At 41.3% G+C, this 27223-nt stretch overlaps 1 protein-coding gene across 4 annotated transcripts in view; it reads right to left on the bottom strand.

Annotated features, from left to right (window-relative positions):
* The window catches only part of KLHL29 (kelch like family member 29), a 1044731-nt gene that overhangs the window by 134369 nt on the left and 883139 nt on the right, over window positions 1-27223 (bottom strand). For all 4 annotated transcript variants that reach the window (XM_069236009.1, XM_069236012.1, XM_069236010.1 and 1 more), the window contains 2 exons: window positions 26793-26992; window positions 21618-21877 (listed from right to left, as the gene is read on the bottom strand). In XM_069236009.1, coding sequence (XP_069092110.1) covers window positions 21618-21877; window positions 26793-26992 — 460 coding nt within the window. The remainder of the gene's footprint in view (window positions 1-21617; window positions 21878-26792; window positions 26993-27223) is intronic.

Here is a 27223-nt window from a genome sequence, read left to right as displayed (position 1 = left end):
GGATAACTGATGGGTGGAGGAAGTGCCTGAGGTAGGTACCCTGGCAGTCAGGTGGCCCCCCTACACAAAGTGCGCCCCTGGAGGGGTTGTGAGGAGTTGGGGTCCTCCCCTAAGGAGGGACCCACCCTAGGTGACCTAGATGGAAAGGGGTGGTTTCCGGACCAGAAGACAGCACTGGGATCAGTTATGATCTCATCTGTGGGCATAAATTGTGATAGCCAGGAACCTGTTTAGATAGTGCTAGGAAACCGGATGTATTAGCGTCTCTGTTAAGGCTAGACATCGACATATGAAAATAAAGCTGTAAATATGAAGGGTTACTGCGCATAGTACTGAAATGATGCGTGGTTTTACTAAAGATGTTTGTTTAATAAAATATGGCTGGGAGTTTATGATTCCTAACCCAAAGATGTGTGTATTACTGCCTACCAATGTGGAAGCAAGGGAAGATGTCCAGGAGGGCATTTTGAGGTGGACGCTGGAGGCCTCGGTGGTACTGAGCCATATGACCATGCTGCTCCTGAATTGCTCTTGAATTAGCGCAGTGTCGCCTTCCATACGGATAATAATTTGAGTATCATAAAACTGAAATCCAAAGGAAGTAATCAGGTCTGCTGGGGGCTGCATATATATATGTATATGTATATATATATATATATTAAAGAGTGTAGGGCTAAGGGCAGACCACAGCCTATGTTCTACTCGTCAAAAAAGGATTCAAACCATGCAAGTGGTTTAACCATTAGGCTAATGGCAGAAAGCCTTTTCATGAGGCCATGTCAAACACAGCTGACAGATCAAGAAGTATAAGTGCTGCAGAATTGACAGGATCCAAAGCCACTTAGATCGATAGTAAAGCTGTACTAAAGCAGGATTGGAAGACAGGTTGAAGCTTATTATACACATCGTTCTCTTCACAGTATGTAACTAGTATATTAATAATAAAACCCAGTGTTCCTTCTTTAAGAGCTGTGTAACAAGCATTGTTTTACAGTATGCTGGAACACTCCCCCCTATTGAAAGAGTTGCTGCACATCATAGCACCCAGGAAGGGAATAAGGGTACCATCTCTGCAGTGAGATCCAGATTTAACGAGTGTGCTTTTAGATATTACACCTTCATAAAAGAGAGGACAAAGCTCCAACCACTTCTTTTGTAAAGTCAGTTTTGATTCTAAATATTTTATTATAGCCCCATCTGGTGTAGAGATTGATAGAATATATTTGATGTTCAACTGAAAAAAGTCAGCCAAATCTTAACAGAGCCTGTAAGTAAGTAAAGCTTTGGGTAAATGATGTGCCATTTTAGCTAAGAAAGTATATACTGAAAACAGCTCCCTAGTCAAATTATTAGCCAACACTATTTTATTGTAATAATAGTTATCCCTACAGGTTTTCAACAGCATGTTGTACATTTAAAGTTCTGCTTTACAGTCTTCTCTGCCATCCTCTGAAAAGTCTTTCCCTCCGAGTGGCTCTGATCATTTGCATTGCTTTTCAGCTTGTACTAATTCTTGCGTTCACCAAAGGACCAACAAAGTTTTACGATACACAGTTCATTTTTAAGTGGCAGCACAATGTCAAGAGCTCCCTCAATCCAAGAAATAAACTGTTCTAAAGACATGTTAATATTAGTATTAGGCTAGATACTAGGTTCTGATTTTTCTAAATATTTCCTTAGTCTAGGATAATCAAGTCTAAACCAGGACCAATAACATTTAGTAATGGGTGGTTGTTGAGGGGGAAAGCCATCATCTCTGTGCAAACAGAAATATATCAACTCATTATCAGACCATAGAGCCTCTTCCATGGTCTCCACAATGATCAGTCCTTTTCTAGCATAGATGTGTTCAAATATATAGCCTGCTCTGTGAGAGAATTTGCTCAGTGTTGGAGATGACACAACTATTCCACTATTTGGCCCTGCTCTTTGAACTCCCCCGTTCCCTTTCACATGAAGCTGAGAATTATGTTCAGTCAGTAGTAGCAGGCCAAGCCTGTAGGAATATCAATGCTAATAACCGATTCCCTAACCTAGGACACACTACTTCATTTACAGGATATTGAGAAGTTAGCTGAATGTTATACGCAGAGGAATAAAGAAGCTAGATATGATCTCTGTGTGGCATGTTGTTATGCATGCTTCCGGGCTGGGGAGGACATGACAACTGGCAATGAGTAGGGAATATTTGCCCTGAAGAAACAGAACTGCTATCTCTGAAAGTTTGCGAGGAAACAGCAAACTGCTCGCCCATGCCATGTGTGCCCCAAGCCAGTGTAAAGAAGCCTGCAGTTGGCATATGTGGAGTGCAAGCTGCTCTCCAACCTGTGCGAGGCCTAGTGGAGAAGTTAAAGGCCTGGCAGAAAAGTGCTAAGAGAAAAGCCTGACAAGACTCGCCAGCTCAGGCTAATAGAAAATGAAGGTGCTGCACCTCAACACGGAGCCATCAGTCACACAAAGAAACCACTAAAGGCAGTGACGACCAGGTAAAACACAGGCAGCGACAACCAGATATAATGCTTCAAGGCAGCTACAACCAAGTACAAGTACTGAACCTTACTTACCGGTTTAACAACCTCAAAATCTGGCGAGGTGACTCAAGAGCGAACACAGGGGTTGTGCTCGAAAGGTTGTTGTTTCCCGGAGAAGCTGCCGAAGACAGGGGAAGTTGGCAGCTGGTGCCCTTCAGTTTAACTGAAAAAGTTTTCAAGAAAGCAAAGGCCCACCAGTAGTTGCTGGAATAGACATGGAGTACAGTGCTGCTGCATTTTTCAAACCTCTGCCTCCATTTGATTCTGCCAAAAAGCAGAATACTGGCACCAGAGGGACAACAGAGATCAAGACTTTAGATGCTTTCATAGATGCCTTTGGAGAAGTAAATGATAAGAAAACCATTAAATACTTAAAGAATTTCACTGGTGATGGAGTGAAAGAAGTGATAAAGAAGAGCTCACAAACTACAACTGTCATACCGTCAAATCAAAGAAACGTTAGGAGCCAAGTTCAATACAATGCCAAACATCGACTAAGAATGGTACATTTTCAATCAAGCGAGACAACAAGTTGGTGAGATAATGGATGAGTTTGTTGAGAGACTTGATGTACTCATCAAACATAGCACATTTAGAGAATTTAATGATGAGGAAGCCATGCGCCTCAGAGTCATTCATGGTTGTTTGCCTGACTGCATGTTGCGTGAGATACTCAATATAGAAAAAGTACTGATGGCTGCAGGGGCCGAAAAACGGGCACATCGTCAAGCCGGTGACATGGAAGCAGGAACAGCTGAAGGTGAATTGGCATTGTTCATAAAAAGGGACACAAGCACTGAGCAGATGCCCACAAGCTGACATCTCCAAAGAAAAAAGGTTGTATTTCTGATGTGGATTTTCATTTCCACATGAGGATAAATGTTCAGTCATCGGACAAACATGCAAGGGGCATGGAAAGGATTATCATTTCATAACGGTTTGCAGAGCAAAAGAGAGACCAAGTGTTTCACGGCAAGATGGGAAAATGAATGGCAGAAAGTTCCAGAAGCATTCCCACCAGACAAAAAGCAACCTTCCTCAACATCACCATTGAGCAACAGTGAAGAGGATGAATGTGCTATGATCATAAAAAAAGGGTGCACATGTGCACCTTGCTGCTAGCAAAGAAGACAAAAGAATTTAAAACGCAAGTGAGTTAAGAAAACAAAAGAATTCATATGGACATTGTCACAAGATCAAACTCAAGGTCAATGGTTGTCTCATACCCTTATAATTGACAGCTGTGCATCGATCAACATCATGACAGTTAAACAATTTCACAGTCTGGCACCTGTACTGTATCTTAAAATGTCAAAAACAAAGGTGTATACATGGGCTGCTTCCATACTATTAAAAAGTCAAGGATCATTCACAAATGATCTTTCAGCACAAGAAGACGTCTCTGCAGGCCCTAATCCATGTTCTTCAAGGTACTCCATCTAGTGCATGCTTACTTAGTTTTGCAACTGACTCTGACATACAACTGATATCTATTAATTATATCCTAAATACGTAATTTGACGTGCTTCAGTTCCCATCCCTGCTCCATGGCCTAGGAAGGCACAAGACGATGAAGGTGCAACTCCACATCAATGAAGACATCTGACCTGTTGCACAGTGACACCGCAGGATAGCATTTCATCTACGAGAAGGAACTAGAAGTCCTGTGGAAACATGAACTGTTGAGCACTCTAATGTTCTCACACCAAGGGTGTCGCCCATAGTGGTAGTGACAAAAAGGACAGAGGAGATGCAGTGTGCATCTGTGTGGATATGTGCCAGACCAACAAGGTAATGGAGAGAGAAAGGCATCCTGGTCCACACATTGCAGATACAATCATGCAGCTGAATGGAGCCAAAGTCTTCTCCTGTATTTACTTGAACAAGGGATACCATCAACTCAAAGAAAACTGCAGGTACATTACCACTTTTTCACCTCATGTTGGTTTGTTGAGATACAGAAGTGTCATCTGCTGCAGAAATATTTCAAGATGTGATATGTAGCCTGTTAAACATGCCTTCAATTACAGTGATGACATACTGGTGTTTGGCGCAACGCAAAAGGAACATGATAAAGCTCTCAAACAAGTGTGTCAGTTACTTACAGGTGCAAGTCACACATTAAATGCTGAAAAATGTGAATTTCATAATAAAAAAAACCCTCAAATTCTTTGGTCACCTATTTCTGATGGAGGGTTTACTCCTGATCCTGATAAGGTGTGAGCATTGGCTGCCACTAGTCCTCCATAAGATGTCTCAATGGTACGGTCCTTCTTGCGCATGGCCAGCTATTGTTCCTGGTACATTTGTGATTTTGACACAGTGAATGCTCCATTGCGAGACCTGACAAAATGAAATGTTCAGTTCTGATGATCCAATGAATTTGACCACAGTTTCAAGAGTATAAATCATGCAATTGTCAATGTGACTGAGATGGCTTACTTTGATTCTAAATTCAACACTGAGATCACTGCTGATGCGAGCCCAATGGAGCTCGGATTGGTCCTTGCTCAGCATAGTGGAAATCCGAATGCTCAGAGACGCATCATGGAATACCCCAGTCAGCACTTGTCTGGCACAGAACGTGCCCTTCTCCAAGTCAGAAAAAGAAAGTCTAGCTGCAGAATAGGCCTGTGTCCTGCAGGACACCATGACATGGTAGTCACCAAGAGGGCATAGAGATATTGAGTGTTGTTCCCTCGGCTGGATGAGAAAGTCGAAAGGGAGTATAACTTATGCAACTGCCCATCTTCTGCCGTGACCCAGCATCTACTAACCATGTCCAATCTTTCTGCGCATGTCTGGGATTGAATAGCTGGAAGCTTCTTTAGACCCCTGGCAAACAGACACCATCTTATGATGGCCATTGACAAATATTCCTGGATTCCTCTGATGGAGGATATATCATCGACTACTCATGACAAAGTTATTGAGTGGCTAGACAACATATTTGCAGTATGGGGCATAACAGACACTTTCAAATCTGACAATGGTCCATTGTTCAACAGTAAGGAGTCTAAGGAGTTTGACGAGACTCAGTGTCAAGCATCAGAAAAGCACACCCTTGTGGCCTCAAGTCAAGGGTGTAGTAGAACGATTTATGGGGGATCCTGAAATGAGTGATCCAACATGACTTGATGGAGGGCATTGAGCTGAATCAAGCATTGTGCCAATCCTTCCATCCCTATCAGACTCCTCACTCTCCCAATGGTGAGAGTCCTGCCACCCTGATGTTCGGGATGGCTACAAGAACCAAATTACCACAATGAATCTCTGCGCAAATTCTGAAAGATGATGAGGTTTGTGCTACTGACACTGCTCAGAGACGTCAGATGAAGACATATGCTGATCAACGTTGTTGGACTCGGGAGGTCATGTTTAATGAGGGTGACTGGGTTCTTAGTCAAACAAAAACCGAAACAAAAGACAGATTCTCCATTTGATGCTGAACCAATGAAAAACCTGCAGAGCAAGGGACATATTATAATACCACACCGACCTGGCAAATCCATTACAAGGGACTCGTCCCACTCCAGAAAACTGTCAAGAAGATTATTGGTCCCTGCAAGCCCAGAAGAAGCTGTTCCACCTGAAAGTTCTCAGAACCTGTACCCTCAGGGTACACCCCTACAGCTCAACTTCCTTATGTCACTCAGTCTGGCCAAACTGTGTGAGTACCCAGACGGCTGATTGAGGGCTTGTAATGCTGCTATTTGTTCATGTTTCTTTGTTTAACAAGGAGGAAATTTAGTGTCTTTATACTGCAAGCATTAAGACCCTGCACCTACCAGGTTGACTACGCAATCAATCTGGGAGGTTTAAGGTGTGGTCTTTAATAGTTTAGGGATTATGAGAAGTTTGTTGAATGTTGTACGCTGAGGAATAATGGCTTTAGATAAGAGCTTTGTGTGTGGCCTGTGCATGCTCCCTGGCTGGGGAGGACGTGACAGGGGTTACTACTGGAATAGTTTATAAGAACATACTCATAATACAGTAAAATAGAATAATATAAAACAGTTCTGCCAGGTGAAAAGCATACAACAAGATGAAACCAATGTCAAAATGAGCACCAATTTGCAAGACTTCAGCTAGAGAAGACAGGCCGTTCACAGTAGAAGGTGGCACTGAAATAACAGGCCATGCAGTTCTCCAACAGACTTCCAGGATTGAACTTCCCTAATGTAAAAGCTTTTTTTGCATTTTTCTCTTTCTTATTCATAGTGTTTAGAAAAGAAAGTTGTATTTGCTCTGAAGTAGGCAGTGTCAGCTAGAGATGATCAGTTTCTGGGCACAGTAAGGAGGGGGGAATTCCCAGAAATATAGCTTTATATGTGAATCAGGCATGTTTGAAGTCTCTCCTTGCTTTTATGGGGTGCCACATCAGAGAGGAAGGAGTCGGCAAGATGTGGGTTAAATTCCAGGTTCGGGCCAGCCTGCCCTTGAGCCTGGATGTCACAATACCATCTAGCTGAACTCATCCTGAATATATATATATCCACCTAATAGTTCCATAACGAATGCCTGAATTCATCTTCAGATCCTTGAGTGAAATATGTGGGGCTTGTATCCTGAAGTTAAATATGTTGCCAGTTGGCCCTTAATGGGTGGATCATGCTAGAGTTGCAGGATGTCTATATTGCATACACTTAAATCTTATAAATATAAATCGAGCTCAATAATAGTCAATGAGAATCCTGAAAATATGCCATGGATGCTTCTGTCAAGGACAAACGTTGTACACCCACCGTTTCTGTAAAGTGAAAGGGTTTTGTTCAAGTAAGTGATCTTAACACTTGACAGCTGGCATATTTTCAAAATATAGTGCCATGGCGAAATGTTAATCATGCTGGCAAAACGTAGGACAATTGGTGAAATTGCTCATTGTGCAGTTTTGTGCAACAATTTAACCAAACACCTACCTCGTGAACAAATGTTTTGCGAGATACCATTTGGAGACTGGTTCGCACAGAAAACACATCACTGAGTGATTTTCTGTTTGTAATAGTCTCCTTCCAGAACCTCACAAGAATCTGTGAGGTGCAAACTCACTTAGTCTGTGATAAACCTGCAAACCACATTCCACTCTGAAAGTATCGTTTCTGGAAATACATGGAATTTACCGAGATAAAGAAAAAAAATGATTCTATTTCACGCAGCCATAAACCCCTATTTGTTTACTGAGGAGCACACGTCTTCACTATGCAGCATTTGCTAAAAAAAAAAAAAAAAACATAATCGGCTGCTCGATCTGCACATTTTAACCAATAAAAATTGTTTCCAGCTCAGGCAAATCAAAAGTTACTAATAATGTAGCGACATGTGTTTGCCTATGGTGGAAGGCCCTTCCCCAAAGGTTAACTGGTCATCTTTCAGTTGTTTATTTCTGTACTTGGCTGTTAAAGTGTACCAACGAAGTGGAATCAGTTGCTCGGACAGTATTACCAGATGAAAAATTACAAAAAACTTAAGTAACACTATCAAGAATATGGTGCATTGTGCCACATAATTTGTCTTTTTGTGCTGCATAATTTAGTCAACCCCGCTGCATTATTTGGTGCCCCTATGCTGTATAATTTAAGTGGCTCTGGTTAGAGCTCAGTGCAGCATAACAGAAGGTGTGACATAATTACACTTGATTAAAAACTGCGATTTTGACTAAAAAAAGCTGTTTCTACTCAGCAAAACCTATTTTTCTTATAAACCTTTATTTCATCATGCTAACTGGTTGTCTACTGTGTTCCCTACGTTCCTTAACAAGGAGTGTTCAGGGGATTGTGATCAACGTTGAAAAACATACAGTGTTAAAGTTCAAAAATACATTATACTTTTTTTTCCAGATTGCTGGCTTGCCCGTGACACAGAGAAACAAAACATGAAATGAGATCAGGCTTTTAAGCTCAGGATGAGCAGCAATTTTGATTTGATTTCAGCCTTGTGAAACAGCTCTTGGCAACGCACATTAGCAACAACGAAGCTGGTAGCCGAAAAGGTGATTTCTGAGCTGCTATTGCAGGCACAGAGACTGCAGGCAGCCATCGGCAATGGACTGTGCTTGCCAGTAGTGGCATGATGGAGCATGAGAGAAGGGAATTTAGAAAAGGCACTCGTGATGGATGAAACATTTCTTTATTTTCCAGTGCTGTGACTTTTGCATTTCCATTCTGGTTACACTGTGTGGCTTCCGTCTCTGAGCTGCGACACAGCAAACAGCTTGTAGTACATCCCTTCATGGACTGCAGTCACCTCCAAATAAATTGCTTTGCTGAGCAATGAAGAAGGGATACATTCAGAGGAAAATGTTTCAGCCTTCAAAGAAGAGGTTTGTTGTGTGTGAGGAATTGGCAATAATAGAGGAAGGGATGTAACAGAATATGATAAAAAAACAGCCCTATAAACTGTATCCAGTAATCCCCCACTAGAGGAGCTACAGTTACGTGAAGGCATGGTTCACTCTGGGCGGGCAGTGCTAGCGGGTAGAACATATGGGATCTTGAAGACCCACTGAGAAATGAGAAATGTAAAGGGGAGCCGGAAATTCAGTCCAGAAAAGGGCAGTAAACGGGCCATTAAACTCCACTTCTAGTGGGAGGCCAAAATTTGTGGAGGCATAGCGGTAGGGATTCCTCCTGTTTACCCAGTGGTCGAAAAAAAGATTTGATGTGTATTTGGACATCAGGCTCCTGTTCCACAATGTGTAATTGTATAACACAAAGGCACTAAAGCAAAAGCAGCTGATAAAAAATGAGCATTAGCAAAGCCAACAGATCTCGCCTGTGCAAGTGCTACTGGCTTTGAGAATGTGTTTTAGCCATGTTGTTCACCTGCATGGCTGCTGTTCAGCATGACTAAAAGTTAGTGGTATAGAGGAGAGTGTCGTGGAGTGTAAGAGTGGAATAGTGAAGAGTAGTGGAGTGTGTTGTAGAGTGTTGTTTATTGAAGGGGCATAATGTTGCATAGAGTGGAATAGAGTAGACTGGTGTAGAGTGAAGTGGCATTGAATTCAGTGGCACACAATGCAACTTCATAGAATGGAGTGGCGTACATTAGATGGGTGCATAATAGAGTGGAGTGCAGTGTGGTTCACTCAAGTGACAGAGTACAGTGGAGTGGCGTAGAGTGAAGCTGAGTTGAGGGGCATAGAGTTGAGTGATGCAGAGGTCAGTGGCACACAGTAAAGTGGCAGAGAGTACAGTGGTGTAAAGTAGCATAGAGTGAGGCAGAGTAGAGTATAGTGCTCTAGAGTGCAATTGCATACATTGCAGTGGTGTGGAGTGGAGTAAAGCGACCTAGAGTTCAGTGGCAGAAAATGTAGTTTTGCAGAGTAGAGTGTCAGAGTGCAGTGGAGGAGAGTAGCGTAGAGGGCAGTGGCATAGAGTACAGTGATGCAGAGTAGAGTTCAGTGGTTAAGGTAGAGTGGTGTAGAGTGCAGTGATACAGTGGAGACCCACAGAGTGGAGTACAGTGGCACAGAGTAGATTGTTTCAGAGTAGAGTGAAGTGGGGTGGAGTGGTGCAGGGTAGAGTGCAGTGCCATAGAGTGTAGTGGTGTAGAGTAGATTAGAGTGGCATACAGTGGGTTGGTTTAGAGTGCAGGAGCATACAGTTGAGTGCTACAGAGTAAACTGTATTGGCATAGAGTGCAGTGTTGCGGAGTGGCAAAGAGTAATGAGGCATAGAATGTAGTTGTGCAGAGTAGATTGGTGTGGCCTAGACTGGAGTGGTGTAGAGTGCATTGGCGAAAAGTGTATTGGTGTACGGTAGAGTGGCAAAGAGAGCATTGGCATAAAATAGAGTGGTACAGTGTAGGGTAGAGCAGTGTAGCGTGAACTTGCATAGAGTGCAGTGGCACAGAGTGGAGTAACGATGAGTGCAGTGGTGTGGAGTCATGTAGAGTGGAGTGGGGTACAGTGGATAATTCATGGTGTGGCAGCCCACTGCCATTAAAGACTACAGATTTTCAATTAAATGACCATTACATTTGTACAGGCATGCAGTTTTAATAATAAAACTATACAGTGCACAGACAAAAATGTGTGGAAATTGCATCACTGAGTTTAATGAATCATTTTGACCATATTAAAGATTTTGTTTCCAACAAACTTCAGAAATAATAAAACATGTGCTTCATTTGTGCGTTCATAATTCTGATATATTCTGAAATACCTACACAGTTCATTTAAATGTTGTTGTGTGCTAGAAATAGACTCTTTCCTACCCCAAGTTTCTAGGAAGATTGTCACTTAAATCTTCTCACTTTGAAGTTAGAGAAAAGAAAAGTAAACAAGCATCTTTGGAAGACAGTGCCTGACATTTGACCTCGGTCATTGAACACACAGGAAATATGAAGAGATAAGAACAAGATTTAAAGGTCTGTTAACAGAAAGCGAGTTTGTGGAAGAATACAGAAAACACAGTTTAGGCAATGGGAAGGACAAACTGAACCTGGAGAGCCTAAAGCAAATTAAACCAGCAAATGGGAAGCCAGAAAGTGTGAGTTACACCCCACAAAGCCAATGGTAATCAACAAGCAGAATGAACTCCTAGGTAAACTTTCTTAAAGTCCCCAAGTTGTCTTTAGCAAACCAGACAGCTGCACTGTCTGGTAGGCTGCAACCTAAAAAAATCATACAAGTTACTCTGCAGTACACCTGGAAATATGTAACTGGTACAGCTTTCCAGGCGTACTACTGGTAATTTTTGTGAATAAGGCAATAACGTAAATCTGTTCATGTGAGGAACTGTGCTCCTACAAGTAAAGGTTTAACATTTTTGTTCTGACTATGGCCCATTGTGTTTCATTTTTCTTCACATCGTTCATCTATACTATTCTATTTCAATCCTCCTTACACCATAGTGGCATATCGCAGGACTACAACTTAAGTCTCTAGTAATCATGTTCCACAAAGGAAAATGTAAAGTTAATATTTTTAATATACAAAAATTCTTCCCAAGTTCTGTCACAAACATTTTTCAATAATATTTATTTATGAGAAAACTGGTCTTCTTAGAATCTTCACTCAGATGTTTAGCTATGTGGACATCTTGGTTTTTACTTGGCGTGTGAACAACTGGACAGGAAATAGATGAATCTCATTGCCAAAAGATTGTTCTGTAATGCACATTGCCATATGTAAGGTCCAGCACCGCTGACATTTGAAAATCATCATTCTCCAAAAGCTTTATAAAGGAACAGAACCCAACACAGTACCATGAATGATTAGGGTCATTCTCTAGTGTGAGGCACTAGTGTGTGCAATTTTGGAAACCCCTTCCAGAATTTTATACAGGAAAACATGTATTTTCGGGGATAGAGAGACATTTGAATACCTAATGTAATGGCTCTTGACTGACCATTTGATGGGCCTGTCTCCTCCATCAGCAAGGTGAAACATATTTGGTTATTCAATTTGGGCCCTCCTCATACACTCTGCCTCCCTTTTTGGTGGGATATCCTGTGAAGGTGGGTTAGCTGAAGGTGTAAGAATGCTTTTGTGGTTAGAAGAGTTGACTTGGTAGCCCCAGAACATGCCTAGAGGTTTATGGCTTCTGTTTAATGGAGAGGAAGACTTGTACAGATCTGTATTTACATGAACACCTGTGTATCCTGTATCCCTGTGATACATCTCCAGTCACACTATTTAGAAAGTATGAATGGGGACACTTTTGGGATGGATAGTTAGGATTTATTTAGGAGTACCAAACCACTTTAAAAAGCCATGTTCTACCCACCAAATCTTCAGAACAAGCCCTAAAGAGGAGGACAACCTCTCTGCTTTGTAAGAATAGATTTCCTTGCTAAAGGAAAACTGTAAGAGGTACCATAACCTCTAACCTTAATTCGCTAAAAACTGGCTGTTGGAATAATGAGGAACCTGCCTCCTGGTAATCTGCAAGCTTGGAAACTCAGCATGTAACAAACCTATGGAGCTGCTGACACTTTGGAGACTTTCAAAGTAATTGGATGCTACTAGGAAGACCAACTAAGCCTGTACTTGCATTTGGTATTAAATGCTCCCTACCACTCTGAACTACATGTAGCTGGAAAACCAAATTCACAAGCTGAGGTCTGACACAGTACATCTAAATCTGCAGGCAGGTTTCAAATAGTCCTGATCAGATACAGGTAATGCCTGAGCCGAAGAACATTTGCAAAACATAATTGAACTAAAAGAATGTCTATCTTACTTCCGTCAGCTACTGGAAGACATTTCGTCCTCCTTTTTATATGAGATATTCATAGTATGCTAAATGGTCCACACCGTGTGACAGAGGTCTTAAACGTCCTGCTCAGATATGGTATTATCTTCATCCCACTGGTAGAACTTTTGCTCTGGGAAGATATCTAAATCTGAAGTAGAAATCTCAAGTCACCACTTCATTTCCACCCACATGCACTTGTGAGTCATCCCTATTCTCTTCATGTGTATGTCCTAGTTACACTTTTATCAACACACATTTTCTGATTTCCAATATACTAACACGTAAATGCCTTTCTCCATTGTTTCCTGTCTGTTAAGTTTTTAAAGTAATTTGGACTGTGTTAACCACTTATCAATTTACCTATGTTTTGTCCCATTTTTCAACTGTCTCATTTTAATTAAATCTGTATAGCATATTCAGTTTTATTGCTTGAGTATACAAAACATCCCACACAATCCTCTAGTAACTACCTTGCTGCTTACGTTAAGCTATCAAATGTGAGCCAAGTTTACCAGTTGCAAAATATTAACTAGGAGCCCTTCATTTTAGGCTATGTAGTTGCCCAGTTACGGGTCAATGTAATGGCAGATTGAGTGTTCCACATATGACAATTATATCATAAAGGGCAATACAGTTTTCCATTACGAATCTTGATAGGAAATACAATAGATACCACTGTGCATCCATTTATCTTGCAAACTGACCTGCCAGTGTTTCAGAAATATTGCATTTGCACATTCAATACATATAATAATTCCCCACAGCTTCTGCTCTGTTTTCCTACAGCATTTTGGTCTCTGTTTTTTTAAAAAATTCCACAAGTGTTCCCAAATTACCCTCATTTTTGTTTTTATGACTATATTGTTTATATTAACCTTATTTGTTTTATTTCTGTTCATATTTGTATAAATGTGGTTTACTAAAGAACTTTTTAAAATACTTTCTAGTAGCTCTTTATGCTTACAGTGAAAAAACTACTGTTGTCATTAATGTACTTCTCCCGATTAAGTGCTCCATAACAGCTTTATAGGGCTGAAACAATGACAACTGCTTGTACTCATTTACATTAATTGGTTGGCACCATTTCATAATGCTGGTGGAAATAAATCCAATGCCAACAGTGAAGCTTTGTTAACCACCAATGGTTTCACTCGCTGTGATGTTAAAGTGGATTTAGTGTGTAAAGTACACAGACTTTTGCACTTAAAAATGCACTACTTTTGTAAATATTCTTACAATGTTTCCTATTGTATACAAGAAAAATGGATTGCATACCAGATTGAATATATTTTGTATGTGAAGGAATCCCTTTACAACGTCACGTCTAGATCTAGCATGTAGCATTGTACATACTGACTCTCGTGGATGTTTCTGAATACAATACGATTAATGTACAAGATTAATAAATAACAATAACTTTATTGTGATAGCCAAGGCCAAGTCTATTATATAATAAAGACTGTGGTGGTCATTACGACCCTGGCGGTCCAAGACCGCCAGGGGTAATGTAGCGTCCGTACCGCCAACAGGCTGGCGGTAAGGAGGCCCTCATTACGACCGCGGCGGTAGCGCCACGGTCGCACCGCCGGGGCCGGCGGTTTCCTGCCATTTTAGCCCCGGCAGTGATAATCCGCCAGGGCAGCGCTGCCCTGGGGATTATGACATCCCTACCGCCAGCCTGTTTCTGGCAGTTTGCACCGCCAGGAAGAGGCTGGCGGTAAGGGGTGTCCTGGGGCCCCTGGGGGCCCCTGCACTGCCCATGCCAATTGCATGGGCAGTGCAGGGGCCCCCTAACAGGGCCCCGGCCAGCTTTTCACTGTCTGCATAGCAGACAGTGAAAAGCGCGACGGGTGCAACTGCACCCGTCGCACGGCCGCAACACCGCCGGCTCCTATGTTGCGGCCTCATCCCCGCTGGGCCGGCGGGAATGTCATAATGGGGGCCGCGCGAGTGCGGCCGCATTGGCGGCCGCACAGTGGTTACCGCCTGGCGGGCGGCAGTAGCCACCCGCCAAGGTCGTAATGACCCCCTATATGCCATGTAACATACATTCATGCCAATGTAAGATATCATTTTGGTGGAAAGAATCCTGACAGTCCTGTACCAAGCCACAGAGCCACTCAAAAGAAGGCAAAGCACAGTCTTTCCACTAGAACCATCTGGCAACACATTTCAGCATTCATTTTCTTTCTATTTCTCTTGCATGAATGCAAACTGTCAGCTGGGTCAGCAGCTGCTACACCAGGTTGCCTTGTAATGCCAATGGCACTGCTCCAGGTCTCAAGGATCATGAAGCAGCAAAAGCACAACGCAACAGGGCTACAGGAGTCCTATTTACTTTTTGTAGTTTCCACTCACTTCCCACCTCCTGATTCATCCCCCCAATAGGAAATAAGAGGCTGTAAGGGGCTAACGATGGGACAGCAGGTCAACAATGTGTTGTCATAATAGAGTCATAGGGTGTTTAATATTACTACCGCTACTGCTGGCATTTCGGAGACTCGTCGTCCATGTTCTCCACAGACGTAATACTGCCTTTTCAAGATGTGTGAATATGCCTGAAGGATACACTCAACAACAAAGTCTATGTGTGCCTCAAGAGCTCTGTACTATGCTATTTTAATTCTCTAGTGAGTGGGCATCTGAGAGCCCATGTTCGAGAAACAGATTGTCATGGGCTTGTGTCAAAGGCACTGCAAGGTTAATAGTTCCAGTTGATTGTAGTGCGATTTGTGCAGGAATTATACTCACTTCCCATGTGGGTGGAAAGGTTTAAGAACCACAATCCTTGTTTAAGTGTTATTTAATGTGCACTGAGCGCTAGGCACCGTTGTTTTTAACTTACTTGGACAACTGACCATAATTATAGAAACGGTCAAGTAAGAAAAGAAACCAGTAAAGATAAAACATCAATATCAAAATAGGTCAGCAAGTGTAGAGGCAATAAAGGAAACACAACGATTCAGAAATTAGGCCAACCTCAGGTTAATCCGTGACTTTTCATTTGATTTACAGTCCCATAAATGTGTTATAAGAGCTTCAAGGAATTACCACCAGGACAAACCCATGTGTGCTGTAAACCAGACATGAAGACAATATATCACAAGGCTAAGTAAACAAACCTTGTTCCAGATGTAACAGCCTGCCTTTGGCTTCCGTCCCAGCAGCAAATCATCAGGAGGAATTTTAACAAGCAGCGAGTTACTTGCTTTCACTTCTGAATTAAATGAAACCACTGGTCTGTAATTTCACACCGGGCACTTGTTTTAAATCAACTGGTTGAATAGCACAGCCTCTGCAATGTTCAGAAATGTCTGTATCTGATGCAAACATGTAATACTTGATAACCTAAGATCGACCACTGTGGCTACTGTGACATGACTGATAATAGGTCTTTGTTCTGATTCCAGTTTCAGGATAGTTTAGTGGGTTATTCAAGTTTCAAGGCAGAAATTCAAGTGTAACTTGTCCAAGCAATGGTTAGTTGTGTTAAATTATTATCCCTATATATACAATTCAATCTATTGAGAACTGCTTGCTTTTTATCCTAGGGGGCACGAGTTATAGTTACTTGAGATAACTATAACTGCTGAATTTCTGTGTTTTTAACTGATATTTTCACCTAACTATAACGTCCCTTTATCCTTTGTTTTATTTGGCGAATATACATGAGTGTCATTTATGCTCTGCTTCAATCTATGATAGCAAAAGGTAGTGGGTAAGCCCACTTCAGCCATTGACCCTCTTGCCCTTTGAGTGATGGCATTTATTTGTCTAGTCACATGTCCACATTAGTCTGAAAACGAGCATGCTCTAATGCGACATCTGCTGAGCAAGTGCTTTAGTTTTGACATACCCTCCTTTTACGCGTCACTCTTCCTTTTTTCATCTCCTCTTTTCATTTTTAGAGCATGCTACAATTCCCCAGACAGGGCTAATAGGCTGCTCGCTTGCTACTCATTTTCTCTGCAGTAGTAGCACCACATGCAGCCACTGCCTTTAAACCAGGCAACCTTTACGAAATGGTATTGGCTTTACTATAGCCTTGTTTTACCATTCGAAGACTGCCAACACATTGGTTCTAACAATTGTCGACATAGTAGAACTTTAAAACAAGAACACACTATGAGCAATACCATTGCAGGATGGCCACTCACTAGTTTGTTAAAGTTTATTTGCTACTTCAAGCATATGCCCACCAGGTTTAAGTGGCAGCAGTGTTCTTTATTCAACTTTCATTATTTTGATGTATCTTGAATATGTTGTTGAGTTTGTGTGTTGAATTGTGATTGTGTAAGTAGGTGAATGTAAGAATGAGTTAGTGGGTTAATGAATGGATGCATGAGTCGATGGATGAGTGACAAGAGTGTATGCATGATGACTTACTGAGTACCAAAACTCATCAATGACAGAGGGGCACATTCACTTATGAGCCAGATCTCCTGGCTTCTCCTAGGCTTGTTTTTCTTTAAGTCATGCCCTCTGCTATATATGTCTGTGCAAATGAGATCTCTGAAACATGTGGCTGGAGGGCCATTGTAAAAAGCGGAGTAATTAGTGAAAGGGATGGAAGCACCACGCAGGCCGCAACCACAGTCCTTGTCAGGGTGAGCCATAAAAATAAATAAATTAACCTCTGGAAGCTTGGCATAAAGCAGTCAGAATAAACTTCGAAGCAATGTGTAAAGAATCTATGCAGCACACAAATAATAATAAGGAGAAAAGCACAACTCAAGAAAAATCCCAAACCAACTGAGAAAAATTGACTATTTTCTAATGAATAAAATACACAAAAACAAATAAAACCCAGTCAGTAAAACCAGAGATAGTAACTTAAAATTGTTCAGGTGAGAACAGCGGCAAGAAGTGAAAAGCGCCACTGGTGGGTTTCTGTTCGCATTAGACTGGGGGAAAGCTGTAAGTTCAGGCTGACAGCAATTCAGCGTGGGTAGAATACAGTTACCTGGTTAGTCCCGCAGAAAAGTACCTTCTCAAGTCCTGTGGGAAGAGTTCTGTTTACATTGGAGAGGGCTGCGAGGTAGAGGCTTTCAGTGCGAAGAGCATGTCAACTGTTGCAGACAGTCATTGCTGTAGCAAAAGAGCTGGTTGATGCTGGAGCTTTGTGTTGGTTGATCATCATGAACAGTCGCAGTCGATGCCAAATGCAGGTTCCGCTGGTGCTTTGCATTGACATTTGTCACTTGTGGTCAATTCTTGGTGCAAAGAGAGGTCACTTGACGGTCACAAGGAGCCCTAAAATCAGAATTTCTAACTATTCTTGAGGAGGAGAAGTTCAGAAAGACGCCAGCCAAGGGCCCAGAACCTGGAGGGCATCTATTGGGGATCAGGACACACTCCAGCAGAGGTTAGAAGCAGGGCTCTGGTACGTCCAGCTGGTGCTGGTCAGCTAGGCAGTTGCAGGGAGGCCTCTGGAATCTTGTGACCCTTGGAAGCACTCTGAGTAGCCTGGGATCAGGGCAGGCAGGTCCGATCCTCCTTATTTAGACACAAAGCCAGTCCTTCCAGCAGCAGGGTAGTCCGTCTGGCACTAGGGAAGTCAATCTTGCGAGTCTTCCACAAGCTCAGTAGTGTTTTCATGAGAGGGTCTGAGGGTCCCTAATTTGTACCTTGTGACACGTTTTAGTATTGGGAAATTCTCAACCCAAAATTGGTTCTGGTCAGTTCTTCCTCTTCCCCTGGTCCGGGATCCAAACTATCTAGGGTAACAAAGGCAAGGGCGGGCCTGGTGTCACGTTCCTTTGTGTGTGCTGTAGGCAAAGCCCTTTGAAGTGAAATCAGGGTAGAGGACAGATCATCCCTAATGATCCTATCAGGAAGAGCAATCCCCTCACACCAATGCCTTCTTTGTTTCCATGTCTAAAATCATACTCAAACCCAACCAGCAGAGCCATTCACAGTCATGTGCCCTAAGACACTGGCATACAGGCACAGCTGGCTGGGACAGAAAAATGCAAACTTACTAAAAGTGGCATTTTTAAAATTGGAACTTAAAATTCGACTTTACTACTAAAGAGGAATTTACCTTACAGTTCATTTGACTGTAAACCACATTTCCCTATTGGTCCCCAATCTGAAGTTAGTACTGATTAAATGTAGTAAGATAACCCAGTTTTATTCTGTGGGAGAGCTAGGCCTCAACAGTAAAAAAGTGTCTTTAGGAGTGTTTTGTTGTCAGTACATGTAAAATGTAAACACGTCCAACTTTTTAAGTACCATGCACCCAGCCCTGTGAGCCACTAGGACCTACCTTAGGGGTGACTTATAAGTATTAAAAAGGAAGGTTTTGGCCTAGCAAAAGGTTTATTTCACCAGGTTGATTGGAAGTTTAAAAAACTGCATCACAGGCTGAGATAGGAGGACTGAGACAAGTTTAAAAAGTTTACTTTAGTGGGTGACATAATGAGAGCTGTTGAATTTAGCATTTAGTTTACAGGCCCTGGGTACATGTAGTACCATTTAGGAGGAACTTACAAGTAAACTAAATGTGCCAAATAGGTGTATTCCAATATTACCACGTTTTTAGGAGAGAGTGAAGGCACCTTAATACTGGTTAGCAGAGGTAAAGTGTCCAGAGTCCTAATGGCAACAAAAATGAGTTCAGTAAAAATCAAGGAGTGAAGGCAAAGGGTTTGGGGTTTTGGGGAATACTACAGCAAGGATGTCAGGTCAAACAACTTTGCAAACACGGATACATGGGTGACAACTGGAGTGGGCTTAGGGGTCCTGAAGTCATTTGATTCTTCAGTTCCTCAGACCCTTAAATTCTCCCATCTGAAATATGCACATATGTGTAGTCAGTGTGGGAAACAGATGAAAAAAGCTTTTGCTGCAGTGTGAAGCACATTAGTGTTCAAGTTATGGTCACAAATGCTTCTCACTTGCCTGTAACCTATAAGTCACATGCCCTTCCTTTGCAGCTATACCTTTATTTCTAAATTATACTTACTTTTATCATTGAGAACATAACTGACTGGACTGTGTATAGTGCACCATGCCACTTCAATATTCTGATAACCATAAGAGGCACATAACTGAAGAAAATAGTAGAGGAATGATGGACAAATCCTTTCAATTGAAAATATGTAGAGGTAACCAAGGTGTTTGTTAACTCCGGGGAGACAAATTTAAAGGGACCTGCTCGGTCTTCAAGCAAACATCTCCTGGCCACTGTATAATGTGAATCAGAAAATTCACACTCATTAGACTACCCTTCAAAAGCCTCTAACAAGAGACAAGTATTATCAAAGTTAAATTATACAGCCCTACAGCAGATTGTATGTACGTTAGTACCCAGGACAGCAAATAAAAACGGCCAGGCTAGTTCCTCTAGGAACTAACCTAAGTATAAACCACCTACAGCCAAACGACTTCACACATCTACGGCCTAAACACCTCCCCCACCCCCTTCCACCAACCACTTTGCTCTCTCCCCTGAAAATAAATTAAATGTAAAGCTGTGTACGGAGATTGGTATATACTTGACACTTCTGCCAAAAACAAGAATTGGCTTTGGCAGCACATGTATTGAGAATTTTATAGTCCACTGTCCACCTTGATTTCTTTTATGGATTTAAAAAAAAATGCTTTCCATATTTTGTTCCCAAACTACACAGTAAAAGAATTTTTTGTGCATTTGCCAGGCAAGTCTGTGTGCTGCTTTCAAAATATGTTCAAATATTATGTAACAGTTTAGTGTTACTGTCCTGCATGCTTCCAAGATGTGACTCTAGCAAGGAAAATTAGATTTAATTTATATCCAAACATTTATTGCACTGCATTAAGCCTTTCTTCTCCTGGGAGGTACACAGTGGATCACATGGTATGGAGAAAAGCATCTTTTCAGATCACCTTTTTATATTTCTCCCATCTGCCTCCTCCTCTTGTAATTTTCATTGTAATTGACTCCTATTACAAATATCTTGGTTGTCTCTTCACAGAGTTGGTTGGTTTAATCAGCTTAGCTTTAAATTAGAATATTAGGAGCATGACCCACAAAACCTATCTGCACACCTTTCATCAATTTAAGCACACAAATGAATTAAATTGCAGGAGCAGATTCGCAATCCTAATTTACAGAATAAGGAATAGCAGAATGTCATCTTTGAGCAAACAGGAACATCACCAGTATGAGCGAATTTGGTCATTGACAAAGTCAGCGGTATAAGGAGGCTTGAGATTATTTCAGTGCTTACCAGCAAAGGTAGGTGAACACCCAAATACCCATTATGTACAGATGTGTGTGAAAGCATTAGCCATAGGTGGGAGATGAAACAAGAACTTGTACATTAAGTGGGGTTTTAAACATTAGAGTTACAAAATTAATTCAATTTTCAAAGATTTACAGCCCCATTTCACATGTATTTGATTTTGATGTCAGACTGTGAGACCCAGTATCACAATTTCTTTGGGGAAGTGTTTGTCAAAAACTGAAGTGGCAAGCTTCTAAAGTTGGCAACATAGGCACCAGGGCCCATATTTGAGGGTATTCGCATACCTCTTGACATGGATTTCCAGGCATCCTCCTGGAACTCTTTGAGAGTTTAAAAGTCAAAAATGTGCCTACAAAATGTGGGAGTAATACCAAGGCAGTACATTCCTGACTTTTTTACACTTCCCTTTCTGCATCAGGCCCCATTTTCAATTTAACATGAAGCAAGAGTAATTTTAGGAGTCAGTTACTGCTCTAATTAGAACCCGACAGCAAGCAGATCAAATTACAAGAAAAATGTATTATTTTAGTTTTGTACAATTCCTTTCTGGGGTTTACTAAAAACACGTGTGACTAGATGCTAGGAAAAGCAATGCACGTGGCCAGACATTTCTAAAATACACAAAGTAGGCAAAGGTTAGGCTTGTTTGTAAATACCTGTGCTCTGGTTTTGGGGTCCTTCTTAATCCACTTGATCATAGTTTCATACACCAGTTCTTCAGCTTTAGTATACAGGCTATCATTAGAAATATAGCATAGAAAGTCCTCTTTGGAGATGTTAAGGATCTCCGCTTGACTAGCCACCTCCGGGAAGTTTTGTAGAGCATACGCCTTCGCCATGTTGTAGAGTTCGCTGCATTGCATAGCTTCGGCCATGGCTAGTATTCCGAGGCAGTTGGTTGCCGTCAACTGTTTTTCTGAAGAACAAGAAAATGTATTAAGGGAGAGTCGTAGTGAGTGCACTTAATTATCATAAAATTAAATTCCAGTGTGTAAAGTCACACACTCCGACTTAAGTTCATTTCAAAATGATTTTATATAAATCATTTATCAAACTGAGTAATATAATTGCACCGTACCTGAAGGTATATTTCAGTATATATGTAAAATGGTATGAAAAGCGTAATATCCCTAAAAATGATTGAGCGTTATTTTCTTATTACATAAATATTCAAGAGTCAGCACATGGGTGCAACATGAACATTCATCACACATCGTGTGCAGTAGTTTATCATGAGTCACAGCATCACTGGGTTGTTGCTGGGCAATGAGCACCTTCCCACTCCATCACATGAGGAGTCTCACAATGGCAACTTCCTATCCCTCCAGATCGGGGTCACTTCACATAAGCACTGTGGGCTTGGCTTCACTTTTCACTGCAAGCATGACCTAGGAACATTGGCAGCACACAGAATTATAGGGGACTCCACTGCAGCAGGCAGATTCTTTGACTGTCAAACATCCTCTTCCGATTTTCAGGGGCATACCCAAAGAAAAATCACAAAAACATTCACGAGGGGAGCGTGTGTTTCAGTGGGAGAGGAGGCAACAAGACAACAAGAGAGGGGAAACTGGAGGAATAAAAAGCCAAGAGATACTGAGGGACAGAAGTAGACAGACATAACAGTAAAGATCGGTTGGATAATAGAAAAAATACAATAGAAATCTAGCTTCATTTTGTCCACTCCAGGACATTATAAGAAATAAAATACCCAAATATAATACCTTAAAACCCTATAAAAGCTCTTTGCATATATCGTAATAGGATTCCACATTATACTGAAGTATTACGGTATATCCATATAACAGGGATGATTATGCCACCTCTACAGTTATGACTGAAGTGGTAGTCCCCGCTTTAACAATGTGCCCCCAATAGAGGAATCAGAGTGAACTTTTTTTAAAAAGTCCAGATTTTGAAATGTTACGTGCAGATTACATCTGGTGGTGGGAAAAGTAACGAAATGGTTGCACAATGCACTTTGTTTTTTAATTTCCATATTGATGATTCAGTAACATCTAAAACCAAACATGGCATGATGACAGATGGTACTGCCTTCTGTATTTTTTCTGATGTGATGTAGATCAAACTACCTATATTTCTAAGAATTCTTCAAATACATCCATATAATGAAATTATAGACTTTTTGACAGTTGGGCTTTCAGACGTCTTCTGTCCTCTAAATTCAAATCAGAAATCTTATTGTCTGTAAACAGCTGATCATTTTGCTCCCTTTGCCATATGAGGATTGTAAAACGCGTTGTGGTTAAAATATCCCTGAGGTCTTGCAGACACATTCTACTCAATACTAAATGTCTCTTTCCATCATAAATGTCAATTCTAACTGAGATGCCTATGGACTAAAATGCAGAGTCCGCTGATCTGCAGGCAACATACAAGGTTTTGACTGCCCCTTTGACGCTTAGGGTAACAATAACAGCCTCCTACACACTGTAACCTTATTAATTTACAATAATCCTAAAAACACATATAAAACAAACAAATGATTTTTAGCATACTGGCAAGAGGGCACTTTTGAGGCCGTGCTAATAGAGGTCTGATAGCAAGGCTTCAGAGTAATAGTGCGACTCAAGGCCACACACACTGAGAAACACCAGCTGTGTATGGCCACCGGATGTGAGCACAGGGCACTGTGGGAGAAAACGGACACCGTGCTCGACAGTAGGCTGTGGAGTTGGGAATTCTTGTTACTGCACAAGGATGCATTTTACCACCTGTGCCTGGAGGACACTGGCCATTTGAGTTTCTGGCATATAGTCTCGCTGAAAGTGTACTTAAGGTACAGCATTATTGATAATTTATGTATGTAATACTGCATACTAGGCAGTGTGTCTTCTTTTGCGACACGTAAGCTTCACGCGGCAGAGTCACAGATGGAGAACACTTGCCTGCGGGAGAGACCATTGAATGGCTGAAAACAACTCACTCTTTACAATGTGTGTTAAAGGAGGCACGTGTTTTCCTGCAGAGTTTTTGAACTTTGTGATCAGTGCAAGGAAAAGGGCAACATAAAGACATTATAGACATAGATTTAATTAAACCGCCCCAGTGGCGTGCCATTCAATCGATTACAACAAATGTCATCGAATTGATGCAGGTCTGCCTTTTAAATAAAGAAAAGACAATAGCCGCATTGCTTTACTCGCTTCTTGAAAAGGCGTTCCTATGGTAGTATCGTTCCAGTAATGTACACTGTGATAGAGTCAGGCATTTTAAAAGTCGTCTAACAGGCTGTCTTGATTCTCCTGGTCTATGGATATAATACAATTATATACACAAACCTACCTAATACAATTTTTTAAGGGGAACAAAAAAAAGGAGGTCTTAAAAATATAAAGCTGTACTGGGGAAGGAGTTATGGGTAAGTTAGAATCTTAAGTCTCAAAAAGAAGTTGTCACATCCACATGTCCACAACTCTGGGGTGTCAGACTAACCTGCAACATGCAGTTGGACAAACTTAATCCACGAAATGCAGTCCAGTGGATGCGGAATAGACATTAAACTTTCCAAAATTATTGATTCAAATTGCTTAATTCCCTATGTTCGTAAAGAATGGCAGAAATATTCATACTTTTACAGATCAAAGTACTAAGTTAAAAATAGAATTAGCTGTCAATGATGATATTGTGTGTAGTCATTGTCTGAGAACACGTTTACTATTATACTATACGAAGAGATGGTTCCACCTCACCAAGAACCTGATTTATAGTTTGGCAGATGGGTTACTCATCGCAAACATAATGGACATATTATCTGCGTTATTACAAGTGCATTATAACCTATGGCAATTGTAATACGGCAGACGGGATATCCGTCGCGTTTGTGACAGGGTAACTCATACGGCAATCTATAAATCTGGCTCCAAATGTCTCCCTTTCAGCTTTACGCTCACAATACCCAAGGCCACACAATAAAACTACACTCTACTAATAATGCAAATTAATGGAGTAGGCTCTTATGCAACCACATAGGAGAATGCCTCTGTGCAACATCAGTGGTATGAAAAGCAAAGATGTCACTCATCTCAGTCACTCATAATTAAATGAGCATTACTCTATTCTGTTGTTTTGTGCCCATTAAGATATTTCACAGAGCACCCATATGATAATCAGACCTGCTCCTGCTCCAAAAGAACAGCCAATGTCTCAATTAGAGGAGGAACACAAACACTGGTTCAGTCTTGATGGGTCTCCTTAGTGACATGCAAACTGAGTAAACATCACAGTGAGCGCAGGAACCACATTAGGGCATATCTGTCACACTCAAAGCCTATCCCTGAGAAATGCAAAAAAAAATGCCTGGTCAGTGGTATGAAGCACTATCCAACTGATAGAACGCCGAACATTCTTAGCTGGGGTTAACTAAAATGCATATTGGAAAACTAGAGGTCGGATGAGTTCTTTCTGATGAAACCTGCTGCAGAACAGTATTGACAACTAAATTCTTCTCTGAGCACAAACACTGTTCCAAATTTTATTTCAAGACCGCGGGCTCCTATTATGGTTTCAATTCTTGCTGCATGTCTTTCATAAAATTAAGACTTTCCTTCATAAATTACTAGAAAAATCAACATTATTGAGCATATACTCATATCAGTAGGTTCTGACATGTTTTTACCACTTCAATTGTCTGCTGAATTCAATGGACTATTCCACTGATCAAGTTAGAACTCACTCACTCAAATCTACATGCAGTAAGAAGAATTTATTTTTTCACGTGCCCCCTTCAGCCCAGGAAGCAGAAAACCCCTATCCTACTAGTATCCTTTGCAGCTAAAAACGGTTTAGGAGAGACATCTTCTACAACTCCATTCGTCCAATGGATGAGTAAGTCAGTTAACCTGTGATCCCTGGGGCAAAAAATTGATGCAGCCCCCCTGCACAAAACTTTACAAAAGATAGCTGAGTCATCACTTCCCAAACATTTTTCTCCCTATAATAACTGTATTTATATAATTATATAGTGTTTTATAGCACAGTCTTTCTAAGCACTGTAAGGGTACTCCACTTTTTGACCTTGGAATATTGAAAAGCTGTGTTGGTTTTACCAGCTCAAAATCATGACCCACAAGTCACAACATGCATTATTGTCAAAGGCCAAAGCCATTACGTCATCTTGCGAGTTCTTATTGATGTAAAAAAACTTTTTTTATTAATTATGTTAATTTGGGTCTGAGGAAGAGTCCTGTTAGTTGGCATTTAACAGCAGGCCTCTATACAGATCTTTAACATGAATGTGTATTTTTAATTTATCTAATAAAATGAATCATCCTCATCCTCTCCAGAGAGCATGTTTTCCATGGACCACCACAACATTGAAACTCTCTTTTCATTCCTGGATGTGGATAGACGCATTAGCAATATTGGAAAAAATGACCCAGTGGATGTAACGTGTGTGCTTTCACCTTTAGTGCCACTAGGGCACAGAAGGAGACGCAGACACTTGTGTTGCATCTTCTATAATATGGATCATGCTGTTCCTAGATGGTGCGTGGGGAGGCCCGTGCAAATATGAAACAGAGATACATGCAGAGACAAAGACTCTGCAAACAGTAACTATGCACCACACAGTCAGTGTGCTCCACAAGGCACCCCTTTTTAGGAGGCAAACTGCTTTTCTTCAATGATCTCTCCTCACTGCAAGCGCAAACTGTCAGATTTCATACCCTCAGCAGTGCATTGTTTTTGGTGTAATCAGCCATACTTGTCTCGGTCTGCACCAGGCACACCAAATTCAGAATGCACGCCAATGCAAACCAAGGGAGTGCCCTGTGTGAACTCAATATTAGACATGATGCTAGTGGACTTACCGAGGAATGACACACACACTTTGCAGAAAGTATGAAACTGGAACTTGCTTGCAGCCTCCAGGAGGATTTTTGCATTGGCCGAATGTATGATCAGGGAACCTGTGTAAACAAACTCCAATAGCAGCTCCAAGACTTCCGCACTGACGCTGGAAATAGCCAACTCCACTTTCTCCCCAACTTTGGTACTGTCCAGCAAAGACCTGGGGAAGGGCAGACAATTAATCTCTTAGAGACCAATCTGTATTGTGCTTGTCAACATATAGTCTAGAACATCCCTTCAATCAGAGTTGGCATGTTTTAGTAACAGGAGTAACAGCGTTTAAAATGGCTGAACACATGACTTTACCTGGATCTGAAAGAGAAGGGTTGAAAGCTCTACGGAAAATTAAAACAGCACAAAGAAATGAATTAAGGTTATTGCTAGTTTTCAG

This window comes from Pleurodeles waltl, chromosome 5 (genome assembly GCF_031143425.1).
Source record: "Pleurodeles waltl isolate 20211129_DDA chromosome 5, aPleWal1.hap1.20221129, whole genome shotgun sequence".
Lineage (NCBI taxonomy): Eukaryota > Metazoa > Chordata > Amphibia > Caudata > Salamandridae > Pleurodeles > Pleurodeles waltl.
Note: the sequence above shows the minus strand (reverse complement) of the source record. Positions and strands in the feature narration are given on the sequence as shown.